General features: G+C 35.3%; 1 protein-coding gene across 1 annotated transcript in view; it reads left to right on the top strand.

The window, feature by feature from the left end:
• Positions 1-4,011: 4,011 nt before the first annotated feature.
• Positions 4,012-14,773, top strand: part of LOC111057612 — a 176,885-nt gene continuing 166,123 nt past the window's right edge. Inside the window, exons 1-2 of the mRNA XM_039431326.1 lie at positions 4,012-4,255; positions 8,119-8,449. Of these exons, the coding sequence (XP_039287260.1) occupies positions 8,199-8,449 (251 nt within the window). The 5' untranslated portion in view covers positions 4,012-4,255; positions 8,119-8,198. The remainder of the gene's footprint in view (positions 4,256-8,118; positions 8,450-14,773) is intronic.

Below are 14,773 nucleotides of genomic sequence, written 5' to 3'. Positions count from 1 at the left end.
GTTTGCTGCACCGAAAGAAACGTTTACGCCCGAGCCGTAGGCGAGGGCGGAATGGTTTGTTGAGTGCAGCAGAGGAACTTTGCGCACGTATTTCACATTAAGTTTTTCCTACAGTTACCATTGAATATGAAAAGTGGGTAATTATGGGTAAAATTGCCTGAAATGCATCAAATGTTTTTCTGTGTAATTTTATTATTGATAAAAACCTTAATCCTAAAATCCTAAAGTCCTCGTTGTCCTTGGTTATAATATATAATGAATAATAATTAGCGCGTTGTGCTTGGTTGCACCTCTGCTCACTATAGCAGCCACAGCAGTCACTGTTACCAACTTCATTTTGATTTTGCTGCACTGTTGCTCCATATAACCTACTAAGTATTTTGCGTTGCCATGTTGCAAATCTGGAGTGCAGAAAAATTTTTCCCGCACTAGAGCGGAAAAGTGATTCTTTGCGTTCTGTAATCAGTGCAGCAATGGCCACTTTTCAACGTAACTGTAGGAAAAGATATTTTCCTCCTGCCCCAGGAAGTACCGGTACACCGGCATCCTGTTGAAAATCTTGAGTGTACAAAGTAGCTTTTTTGATCGAGTCAGTCTGTCTTCTGTCATCGATGATATTCCTCCTCCTTGTGTTGTGGTCGTGTGCATGTCCTCTTTGCTGAAAGGTATGTTCCCTCTTCTCAACAGTAACAGCGAACTTAACAGATACCGATGATCCGGAGAACCTTCTTTTTGACCGTGCGAAGTGAGGTCTAAGATTCAAGTCGACGGTTTGGCATTTCTCTTAATGTTTGAATGTTTATATTTGCGCATTTACGGCGAAACGCGGTAATAGATTTTCATGAAATTTGACAGGTATGTTCCTTTTTAAATTGCGCGTCGACGTATATACAAGGTTTTTGGAAATTTTGCATTTCAAGGATAATATAAAAGGAAAAAGTAGCCTCCTTCATACGCCAATATTAGAGTAAAAATCAGACTATAGAATTATTCATCATAAATCAGCTGTTTAGTGGACTATAATACTACCCGTTCAAAAACATCGAACATCTTGAGAATGTATCTTTCCATCAACGTTAGTAGACAGTTGACTATAATCAGGACCTCCTAAATACCGTATTCAGGAGGTATTTAGGAGGTCCTGCTATAATACTACCCGTTCAAAAACATCGAACATCTTGAAAATGTATCTTTCCATCAACGTTGTAGACAGTTGCAGCCAGACCTGATAACAGCGCTCACACTCACATTCCGGGACGACACGTCACGGTACGACAGGATAGAAAGCTCTATGATTATTTAGGATTTTTTCTAGACATTTTAAATTGACTGCATGACCCCAAAGCACAATAACATAATTGATATGGCTGTGGAATTGAGCCCATTCTATTCTACTGTAACTAGGTACTCTAAAGTAACATGACTTCTCAGCTTGCGTAGCAGATATTCAGTTATTTATTTAGTTAGCTATTTTATGTTATGTCCATAAGGCCATTAGTCCATATGTAACTCTTGACAGTCTATTGCAGATCATGTCAACATGCTGCTCCCATGTCAATGTGGCATCCATCAATCGCTTCACACTGTATTCCCCAAAATTCTGCCTAGCAGAAGTTGCACCAACAGTGCAGGGCGGATGTTGTGTCTACCTCCATCCCTGGCAACTGAGTTGTGTCATCTGCAAATAGGAGGACACTTACTATGGATGGTATATAGGTGCGACTAGACTATAATTCATACTATCCTTGGGCACTTCCATCCAGCCTGAGGTCGTTGATGAGAATGATTCTATCAATCGGAATCGTTAGTAGCAAATAAATTCTTGAAATTTTAAAGATACGTCTTCCAATATATTTGTTCAACTCATGACATATTAGGCTCCGTTCACATTTACATTACTCTTATATGCGAATTAATAATGATGTGGCTATTCTAATCCCATAAAATCCAGATCTAGTTGCTCAATGTTTCGTCATTATTTCCAGGAATGCTTATAATTATTTCTTTCCCTCGTAATTAACTAAACACTGAGGAAATTTCACATAGTGAGATCATCATAACTTCTATTATTTTATTCATATCACAGTCTTCAAAAACGCCAAGAAAATGCATATATATAATAAAATTCTAATTCAATCAATCGTTGACCAGCCTCATGTAATTGCGTTTAATCTACATGCATGGATCTCTTATAATTAGAGGTGTACGGTACATCATAATCCTAGCTAAATCCCAAAAATGATCAAAAGCTGTTCACAGGTTCTAAGGAGTAAGGACTAGCAACAGTTTTTAAGAGTAGGTATTTTGATTGTCACAAATTAAGACCAAAATCTACGGTTTTCTTAGGAAGTTTTTCGTTTTCTTAGCTCTAGAGAGAATAAGTATCAACCAAAGTGTAGTGTAAATAGTGTAATAGTTGAAAAAATCAAAACAATATGGTTGTATGACTAATAATGTTCAAGTTTTATTCACGGGCTCAGCTAATGACTAGATATGGTCATTTCCATTGTGGCTATATTCAGGGGGTTACACAACCCGCTTAATTTTCCAGTTTTTTCATTCCCCACCTTCTTAGAAAGATGAACTCCAGGGGAAAATTTGTCCCAGTTTTTAGTACCCAGGAGTGTATTATTATAGTCTTAATAATCCGCCAAAATATAGTTCAAAATATAATCCTCTTGATATAGTCCTCAAAAACATTTCCCTAAACCACATTCCAAATATTGATGTTCTCTAATAAGAGGGAATAATGAAAAGTGGGATCTTGTAAGCTTATTGAATTCTCAAGAACGTGTTCCCTGCAATTTCACTGTCATTTTGCCAACTTTTCAAACATTCAGCAAGAATACAAACATGATAGGCCTACAGTGCATTTTCAAGCAAAATTAACGTTAAAATATAAATGTCGGCAGTGAACGAACATGATAATACAAATTTTCTCCTAGATAACAAATAAATTTTCACAATTTTGATATATTTTTTGCTGAGGGTTATACCCAGATAAGACAGACTTGTGCGTTCAATCAATCATTTTATTCAATAGAAATGCATTACAAAATTGGTCCCGCAAAACCTAAATAGATTTTACAACAGCATTGTATGATCATTCATTCGTAATGTAAACACTGGAATGTCACAAATAGCACTGATTTATTGCAAAATGTCATCAATTTTTTCAACACCAATGTAGTTTTCAGTGTTTCCATTGTTTTGAAACATGTATGTAATTTGCAAAATTGGTGATATTACTGACAACATCCGGTTTTTTATATGGATTGACATTACTATATCTTACCAACACAGTATCTAAAGTCAATTATTCATTTATCTTCAGGAATGGAGGCAACAAGTTTCCCCTTATTTCATAAAATGCTAACAATAATCACAACCAATACACTTCTTGAAATTAAAAAATCACCTCCAGATAGAAATAAATGATGAGTTTAATCATGAGATGAGCGGAACCAAGTATATATATAGTTATCTTTTTCAATGCCTATAATAATCTAACCTTGGAGTGGACCCACAGCAAGCTTAGGTGGCTTCTGAACTGATTTTTACCATGGACGAATAATGAATTAATTATGCTCACTTTGTACCTACAGTGGAGAAAGATAGGAGAACATCGTTGCCGAACCTCTGTAATATTAACTGTTCATTTTCGTTTGAAATAATCAATATTTTACTAAACAATTCATTATATTTTTCAATAATTTCATTTTGAATTCACATAATATAAGATGATATATTTTGCTAATTAATTCTCAATTCTATATTGTTAAAAGACGATCTGGCAACAGGACAAAGTGAGAAAGAGATAGCGCAGATATAAGAGACAGGTTGTTGAATGATAGACTAGGATAGCAATATCATTGCCAATCAAACACTGCCATTATAACGTGGACTCTCTATAGTTTTGGTGGTACTGTAGACTTGTTTTTCATGTGGATGCTTTTTTACTTGGTAGAGTTGGTGACATAACTTGTGTTTAATTTGGTTTTGTCGGTTCGCAGATGACGGAATTGCTGATGCAGCAGCATGATGGTGGTGGCGGAGGCGGTCCGCCGCGACTTTGTCGGCGTGCGACGTTGTCGCAGTCCGGCGTGGCGCGCTACTCGGCTACGAGGAGCGACCGAGTGGCCTGGGGCTGTGCGAACTGAAGCATAGCAAGAGCGACGACCTCGTGCTGCAGAGTGCTCCCTCGCAGCCGCCCGAGATGCATCACGGCATCAGCGATGTCGCCCTACAGATACAGGTCAGTTCAATTCACGCAATACCCATTAGCACATATATTTAAGCCATATATGTTCATTACTCTATGCCATTAGCTTGGAATGGTGTGTCTGACTCTGACTATTCATAGAACTGCCACATCATCTACCTTTAACTGTAACAGAGACAAATAATACAATTTGGATACCTACAATGAGTTACTATAAATGATACAATAGACAATTCACGTTATCTTTGCCTCTCTCCCAGTGTCCTTTAAATTATTGGGGTAGCCCGCCTCAGTCCATTTCTTCCATGATTTAGTTATTTACAATGCAAATGACACTAATGTAATAACATTGAAAGATAAATATAAGATGGTCCTTGCTATTTTTCTTCCAAATTTATATAGGTGAAAAAGTCCGAAATGAGGTTATAATTCCTTATCCATTGTCATCTCTTCATCTCTGGACAGTCTTTCCTCTTCTCCACCTATCTCCTCAATCCGATCCTCATTATGAATCCTTGGACGTCCGACTGCTCTCCTTCCTTGCACTCTCATTCACATACTGTTTTTGTTTTGCAATCATCCCCCATTCGTTGTACATGTCCAACTGTACCAGCCAACTGCCTCATTTCTATATTTACTCTATTGTCTATAGTAAATGAGATTCACGTTCTAAAGTGTCAGCATCTGATTCAAATCAAATCATATTCAGTTCTCAAAAAATTCAGTATTCGTTATGCATTATTATAGCATAACTACGTAGTAGCCGTTGTGCGAGTGGATTAGATGCTGATTTTTATATTCAGAGGCCCTGGTTTGAATCCGAGCCATGAATGATATTTCTCTCGGGCCACTCCTGTGTTTCGGATGAACACGTTATTTTCGGTCCGGCTGTCCAATAAAAGTCGTTAGGTCACATCGGAGGCCCTGAAATTAATCAGGAGCGACCTGAAAACTAGATACCAGACCTGAAAAAGACACTAGACCTGTGCCAGCCAGATCACTCGATCTTTATTAACAACTCGTAGGCTAACTATTATTTTTACTTAATTCAACTTATAATACCATTGCTAATGTTTGATGTGATAATTAAATACGTCACTCGTAAAGTTGATTGGATTCGTTTCAATTCTCATACTCTTTTAAAGGTTCCTCTGATTACTATACAGAACGATTAACACCATCTACGTTTAGCGCTAATGTATTGTTGAACCGGCTATCGCCAGCAGTGTTGTCATGTTGAATATATTCAGTCTCATGAGCTCGCATCAGTAACTCATAGGGACGGTTTCCGAGCTCTGGATTTAGCTAAGTCCTAGACTTTAAACAGCTGGAGTCAGAAAATTGGCTTTCCAAAATGGGGCGTAGTCGCAGCTTTTATAACAGGAGTCTTAGTTTTTATTTTCTCATTTCTATAATTGGAAATGTTTTTCCTTGACGAAATTAGACATTCCTAAATAATTCAAAATAGCTGAAACTTTACACTATTTTCTCTTTATTTTATTTTGTGTTCAATTTTCTAGTTTTTCGAATTTCAACTCAAACGTGACTATGACAATGACTGCGACTACGCCCCGTTTTGGAAAGCCAATTTTCTGACTCCAGCTGTTTAAAGTCTAGGACTTAGCTCAATCCCGAGCTCGGTAACCGGCCCTTAATTTCACACAATCTTGCAAAATCGATCGGTGTGTGGTCAAATGGAATCTCAATTTATTTCATTAAGATTGTAGATCCTATTAAGTTATAGACTACTGTTTATCATGAATGAATCAACAATACGTAGACGCAGGGAATAGCCATTTATAGATTGGTTATTCTATGATAGAAGGCGGGTGATTGATTGGCAATTTAGGTGGTTGAAATATTTTCCAATCAAAATAATAATCTGTCAGTTCTTTTCCATATTTTAATTTTTTATTAGGTTAGCACAAACAATACAACGATCGGAAAAGAAAAAACAGGCTATTGCCCAAAACTTCTTCAATTTCCTAATTTAGTTAGGACATAGGTTATGTCCATTTCAATTTTCTACACCAAATCACAATCTGAGAATATAGATTAGAATAAAACAAAAAAATTTAAATTTGGATAGATTGATTGATTTTGGAGAAGTATTCATACCGAGAAACTGAGCTTTTCCGCTGTGATAAAATCTTCCGATAAGATACCTCTCTAACTTATAACACATAAGCTCTACTTCTATCCACTGTTTTCTCATAATCTGTAATCTTTACTGGATGTAAGAAGATTGATATTCATCCCTCTCCCTTCCTGATCACCGGCTTGTGTCTAGTACAATGTAAATTCGTATGGCTTTCTGTTGGTGGGGAGTCCTATTAGGTTTAAGTGTCTAGTGTAAAGGCTATGTTTGGGAAGCCACACAGGCTGTTTTTTCGTGCTTTCTCATTCAAAACAGGGATTACAGTTACAAATAATCTGATTGCTTTACAAATCTGCGAAAATAATACTTTGTTCATAGACCTATAAGATGTGTAGTATAAGTAAGTATGATATTTTGTATAAGTAGCGTCGAGAAACAAAGATTACTCAACACTAATATTCATTCATTTATGCATTCAAAAAACACTTGATCAAGTCAATGTTTGGAAGAGGATTTACCCAAAACTTTTCATCTCCCAAATTTTGACTTAAGATTTCAATGACAAATATTTTTCTCCACCTACTATGTAAATTATTTATCTACTCTAATAATAGGGTATAAGTACATAATACTATTGGAACATAATACTAGGAAACCACTTTCCCCATGAGTAGTCAGTAGTCTCTCTACTCCCTAGGGATTAAATAATGTAACCCCATGTAGGTAACATACATGAAATCTCTATGCGTCTTTGGTCTTAGGCTATGATCGTTTTCCATCGGAGACAACCGTATAAAAGAAGATTAGCTTATGCTATATTATAGAATAGAAATAGAAAAAAATTGTATTGAATCAAAATAAGCTTGACAAGGTACCCTATATTATATATATATATAAAAGCGAAATGGCACTCACTCACTCACTCACTCGCATAACTAAAAATCTACCGGACCAAAAACGTTCAAATTTGGTAGGTATGTTCAGTTGACCCTTTAGAGGCGCACTAAGAAATCTTTTGGCAATATTTTAACTCTAAGGGTTGTTTTTAAGGGTTTAAAGTTCGTCTTTTAGCATGTATATTCTTCTTCTCCCAATCTCTTAATTATAATTGAAACTTCCATATCATATGTTACTATAGAACTATAATCTAGATAGAGTACCTCTTCGAAACAGTTGTTAACTGGCAACTAAATTAATAATTTTGTCAGGTTGGCATTAAGTTGAGTTGACTTTGTTAGGTTGGCACCAAGTTGAAGATTTAAATGCATTTATCGCGGAAAAATTGATTGGGCACTGCTACTTCAATCCTGGGAATATTATATTACTAGCCGTCAGGCTCGCTTCGCTCGCCATATCCGTTTAGCCAGACGTTTAGTCTGGACCCCCGACTGGATTGTCCTAACATGATAAAAATGCAGGCGAGCGAAGCGAGCCTGCTATCTCATTCTTGGACAATCCAGTCGAGGGTCCAGGGGGCGGAGCCCCTGGCTAGACGGATATGGCGAGCGAAGCGAGCCTGACGGCTAGTATATATATAATCAGAAAAGGATTATGATAAAGATATAGGCCTGTTTGATTATATTATTACTGTATTTGGTGGGAAGATGTTGCATACATCATGGAACTACGTAAATTGTGATCTTTTTTCATCCTCAGTAAAATTATTGCCTTCGGGCGAAATACTTTCACCTCAGGGGGTTAAAGTTGCACTTCAACCCTCGAATCACAAATAGTAGGCCTACTGTATCACAAGTACTGTTTAGAAGTACAAGTACTGTATTCGCATTTTTTATTACAGAAAGAAGCGTGCGTAGTCTACGAAGACGATCTGGCCCCAATGCCTTGCACCCTCCCTATCTACTACAGCGACAGCGAGGCATGTGCCAGTCCCACCCCCACCCCCGGGGCGGCGGCCCCCGCTACTCGCCGCCCTCCACACCCTCGTCGCCCGAGATCACCGCCCCCCTGCCGCCTTTGCCGCCTCCGCCGACCGCGCTCAAAATCACCGGCGGTGACTTCCAGACCGCCTCCGGTCGCCCGGCGTCGCGACCCGTCAGTCAGGCACTCTGCGACCGCCTCGATCCCGAAGACAGTATACGCGACATCATATCCGAGAACGACTTTTATCGGTGAGTTGTTTCTTTGTTTCCTATCATTTTTTTCAATATTATTTTATTTTTATCATTTTTCATTACATCATTTTCATTTTATCATTATCATCTTATCACTTCCATTTCATCATTCGTCTTTATTTCCTTTTAAATGAAAAAGACTAAGAAATTGTCAAAAAACCACACATTTATTGATACTTAGAAATACCGGTTTCGGTTATTACACCATTGTCAATCTCTGATAACTATAGTAGCTTTATATTTCCTTTAATTTGTATAATTTTCATCATATTTTTTATTTATCTATAGTGAGGTCCACGTTATAATGGCAGTGGAGAAAGATAGGATAACAGTGTTGCCGATTCTCTGCCTTGCCACTGCCTTCCATAAAGGATAGATCATATCAGTATAACAATTATATTTCTACATTGTTAAAAAGCGATTTGGCAACGGCAGCAGATACAGGTTTATTGATGTAATATTCTGTTCATTGTACCTGTTCATTCTCGTTTAAAATAATCAATTATATTTTATTAAGCAATAAAAATTTCCATCATTTTTAATATTACCTATTTTTCAATAATTCCATAATGAATTTAATTTAACATAATCAAGATGAAATATTTTGTTAATTAAACATTGATTCTAAATTGTTAAAAGAAGATCTGGCAACAGAGCAAAAAGAGACCTTTCATCTCAGGTTGAGCGTATTACAGGAGTAAATGACCTGGAGAAATATTCAACTAATGATTAAAACTATTAATAATAACTCACTTTCGATAAGACATGTCTTCTTTTAATAAGTTTTAGTAGAGCATTTACGTTTTGATTTTGATATGAATTCAGTATTTCTATTTTACAATTATATTCCATTTTTCGATTTTTTCATTTTTTTCTGTTCGAATTGTGTTAGGAAGGATATGTCTCTAATTGTGATTAAGATCATCAACGTTATTGTATTTACCGTCAATGAACAGTAAAATTCTAGTGATAAGATAAAACTATTCCGAATATTTTATCAGTTATACTTTCTCGGTTATAGTACTGCAACAGTTACTCATTTTTACTGATAAATCAGCTTCAATGAATGAAGCTTAATCGAGTATCGATATTTCGGTCTTACTACATAGATTTTATTTTAGCTTATCTTTAAGTGAATGAATTGATTGGAGATGGTAAATCGTCTCAATTTTCTTCTTCAGAATACGGAGTTTCGACATACTTTTTTTTCTTTTTTTTTTTTACTTTTTCAGCTTTCTTAAAAAAATTGAGAAAACTAGTCTCTTAGTTGAATAATAATTATTATTTTCCTTATAACTTAGTATTGATCAAAATCATACATTTCTATATTTTTTCTCATTTACAAACTTTAGCATATTAGAACGTTTCTTATCAATAAATTGTTTTATTCAGTACTCTTTTTACAACCTTGTTAACTTGTCTTAATTCAATTATATTATTTCATGGCTATCATTAATAATTTTGAAGAGGAACTAGCTAATGAATGCTATGACACTTTAATAGAGGATTTATTTACCTTTGATCCCTGCAATAGTGCAAACCGAGCATGCATTAATGATATTAATATTCTCCAAATGAACATACGTAGCATAAATAAGAACTTTGATGAATTTGCATTTATGATTCAGAATAGTAAAGTTAATTTTCATGTAATTATATTGACAGAGACATGGATTAATGAGCAACATTCTTTCGATTTCTCTCTAAATGGGTATTCATCTATTAATCAGCCAGGGAATTTGAATAAATGTAATGGAATCTGCATATTCCTGAAAGATTTCTTGAGGGTAAAAAAATTGATTATGTACTTGATGAGTCGAATTCTATCATACTTGATGTTCAATTGCCTAATCAGGCTGTTCAGCTGACTATGTTTGCCATTTATAGGTCTCCGTCTACGAATATTGATCTCTTCATCGATGGCTTAGATAAATGTTACATAATTTTCGTGATCATAGGAATATCGTGCTACTTGGTGATCTGAATATAGATTTGATTTCCAACAGTAGAACAACCAACGAATATTTTAACACTATGTCCACATATGGTTTTAAATCGTATATAAACAAGGCTACCAGAGTACAGCTCAATTCAGTATCATGCTTGGATCATATATTCTTAAAAAATACTACATTCGATTCAAATGAAATCCGTGGTATTATATTTGAAACTAATGTAAGCGATCACTACTCTACATGTCTTCAACTAAGCACGCCCAGTGCCGTGGTAAACCGAAGGAGTTCCAAATCACAGAGTTATGATTGATTTTGAATCTCTGGTGGAGAGATTGAATTCCGAAAAGTGGTTTGATGTCTACTGCGGTGCTGCTGAAGAGTCCACTATTGCTTTCATTAATAAAATAAATACATACATACAAAATGCCTCTACAAAAAAATCAATACCTCACAAACTCAGACCATTAAAAAATTGGATTACTAAAGGACTTATTATCTCAATTCGCACTAGAGATAAAATGCACAAGATGCTCACTAAACAACCATTTTAATACCAGGCTCAAAAGAGAATATACCAAATACAGAAACTTATTAAATAATTTGATAAAACAATGTAAACTGAATTATTATAAAAATAAAATCAAAGAATCTAAGGGTAATAGTAAAAAAACGTGGAACTGCATAAATGAGATGATAGGCAGTAAACAGAACACATCTAATCCTGTAATTGACCCAGAAGTCTTGAATAATCATTTTGCTAATGTAGGTAGAATCTTTGCAGAGAGATTGAAAGCATCCAACAGCAACAATCGCACACACTCTGCACACAGAAATACTAATTCACCGCATTCTTTTTTTCTATTTCCTACCAACGAGGAAGAAATTTTACAATTCATTGCCTCACTTAAAAACAGTTCAGCTTCTGGTATAGATGGAATATCAAACATGACTCTCAAAAGAATAGCTAATTCTGTAGCTAAACCGTTAGCAGCTATTATAAATAAGTGTTTTGTGGAGGGTGTTTTCCCTAAACATTTCAAAGTAGCCTCTATCGTCTCACTGTTCAAGTCTGGTGATCCTCAAAATCCATCAAATTACCGGCCGATTAGTCTCTTAAGTGTTTTTTCCAAAATAATAGAAAAAGTTATTAAAAGCCGTCTGCTAACCTATCTAAAGAAACACAATATTATTCACGAAAATCAGTTTGGTTTTCAAGAAGGTAAATGCACAGAAGATGCTATTGTCAAACTTGTGGAGATCTTATATAATAATTTTAATAATAGGAAAAAGACATTGGGAGTCTTCCTGGACCTGAGTAAGGCATTTGACACTATCCACATTCTATGCTTCTGGAAAAACTGCAATGCCTAGGCATAAGAGGTGTACCCCTGGAACTTTTCAAGAATTATTTACAAGGTCGTTCCCAATTTCTGGCTATGGATGGTGTTACAAGTAAAGCTAATTTATCAGACTATGGGCTCCCGCAAGGTACAGTTTTATCACCAATTTTGTTCCTCATCTATATTAATGACATGCTTAACCTGGAAATAGAAAATTGTGAAATTTTATCATATGCTGATGACACTACTTTACTATTCACCACTAACTCCTGGAACGACATGAAAAGAGTTAGTGAAAATGGTCTCAGTAAAATTAAGGCATACTTGGATCACCACACTTTGACATTAAACACCACAAAAAGTACTTATTTAACTTTCTCTCCAAATCAAACCGGCCAACCTAATCAATTCAACAATATTAAAATTCATTCACATACCTGTCTTAGTAACAGATTGGTGAACTGTGACTGCCCGATAATAGCGAGTGCTACAAAAACTAAATTCCTTGGCATAATTCTTGACCGCCATCTTAGATGGGATATACAGATAAATAGCTTATGTCGAAGATTGAGGTATCTAATTTTTAAATTTCACAATATTGGTATGCTAAAGAATAAAGATATTTCTCGTCTAGTTTATTTTGCTTATGCCCAATCAGTACTGCAATATGGTATAATAGCCTGGGGAGGAGCCAGAAACATCCATCTCAATAAATTATTCACCATACAAAAATTTTTAATCAAATCAATTACTTCCAAACCAAGACGTTACCCCAGCAGTGATCTTTTCAATGAGTTCGAAGTATTAACTGTCAGACAAATATATACAAAGAGTCTTCTCTTATATATAATAAAAAACAAAAATAATTTCAGACTTCGAGAGACTATGTATGATTTGAGACCATCTAGCATTACTTTTCAGAATGATCGTACAGTGTTAGACGTGTGCTGTAGGCAGTTTGTCTTTGTAGCTAAAAGACTACTGAATCATATACCTTTTGATTTTGTCAATTTCAGATTAAACAGTAGAACTAGGCATGAATTGGATAAATGTATTGTAGCATTCAAGCTCAATGAAAAACTATTTTGATACAAGTAAAATTCATTTACTATAGATCCTATACTTTCTGTATTGATCAAAGATTTTCTCCTTCCAAAGTTATAATAACCTTTAGAAATAACAAATATCAAACTTTTTTGTAACTATTGAATAATGTATTATTTTGTAGTGAATACCTTTCCCTCTTATTTTCAATGTTTTTTGAACTGATTTATGAATTAAACTACGTGATTTTCCATTTCTTTTTATATTGTATATAAATTTCAAATTGCTAAGCATAGTGGATACTGTTTACATAAATTATATGCTATGATTATCATCATTTTATAATCATGAGTTGTGCTGCTGTTCAATATTTGTAATTTATATTTTGTACATTTCTATTTTCACGAATTATTGCAATTAACTTAACTGTCTGTATATTTAATATTAATTTCTTTCATTTTCATTGACTAGGAGACCAATCTTTTGTGCTTCTCTTTCTAGTAATTTATACGTGTCCTGGAGGATATCTTTTCTTCTGGCAATTATGGCTACATCATCGGCATAAGCACATACTTGATACATTTTATGAAAAATGCTGCCTCTCTTGTCAATGACGTCTATCACACGATGTAATGCAACATTGAATAGGAGTGCTGACAGTCCGTCACCTTGCTTTACGCCAGTGTTGAACTCAAACTTTCTACTTTTTCTAGATCCAACTTTTATCATGGCCGTAGTCTTGTTCATTGACATTTTGGCAAGTTTGATCAACTTCTTCGGTAAGCCATAATGCTCTAGTACTTTCAAGTACTCTAGTATTCCAAACGAATAGCTTTCGTAAAAACGTCATATAAAATCCAACTCCTAGGTCGCTTCCGAGCTAAATTCAATCACTTAGCCAACTACTGAGTGAACTTTCAACGTTTTAATTCTAATACAATCTATCTCGCGTTCGCCAGAAGCGAAAAATTGACCGTTCATCAGCAATGACATTTAATGTGCCATACTTTTGGCTCCATCTCTTGGGGAGTTATAGGAGTTGAAGCTCTGCCAAATATGGAACGGGTTTGTGAAGCCATTCTTGACTTCTTGTGACTATTTGTCACAGCAGTGCAAAGGATAGCTTATCCTTAACTAGCATTTGCTTCTGCTAGTGCGAAGGATAAATGACATTTGGGATGAGGTTTGTAGTTCAGTAGAAGTTTATGAAGTCCTTGAATTGCAATGTTCCATCCTATAAATTATACTCTCTAATTACGTTCATTTTCTCTAGTATTCTACCAAGTTATATGTTTTGAATTACTTGCTTGATAAGCTCTTAGGGACACACACTCGTGAAAATACAAAAGATAGACTTATTTTGAAAGAAGAGGACATGCGATAAAAGAATTACAGTAGCAGCCTTTAAAATAAAATAGAGTTGACGCTGAATTTAGTAGCCAAGCGTCCCATTGAACAAATGATGCAATGGAAGAAGCACTGTACAACTGATTATCAACCATTAATCAGAACAAGCACAATAGTCCAGTCAACGAAAAGTTATACAGTAGGTAATAGAGGGTTTGGAACACAACCCTCTATTACCTACTGTATAACTTTTCGTTGACTGGACTATTGTGCTTGTTCTGATTAATGGTTGATAATCAGTTGTACAGTGCTTCTTCCATTGCATCATTTGTTCAATGGGACGCTTGGCTACTAAATTCAGCGTCAACTCTATTTTATTTTAAAGGCTGCTACTGTAATTCTTTTATCGCATGTCCTCTTCTTTCAAAATAAGTCTATCTTTTGTATTTTCACGAGTGTGTGTCCCTAAGAGCTTATCAAGCAAGTAATTCAAAACATATAACTTGGTAGAATACTAGAGAAAATGAACGTAATTAGAGAGTATAATTTATAGGATGGAACATTGCAATTCAAGGAATTCATAAACTTCTACTGAACTACAAACCTCATCCCAAATGTCATTTATCCTTCGCACT

The sequence above is a fragment of the Nilaparvata lugens genome, chromosome 6 (genome assembly GCF_014356525.2).
Source record: "Nilaparvata lugens isolate BPH chromosome 6, ASM1435652v1, whole genome shotgun sequence".
NCBI classification, from domain to species: domain Eukaryota; kingdom Metazoa; phylum Arthropoda; class Insecta; order Hemiptera; family Delphacidae; genus Nilaparvata; species Nilaparvata lugens.
Note: the sequence above shows the minus strand (reverse complement) of the source record. Positions and strands in the feature narration are given on the sequence as shown.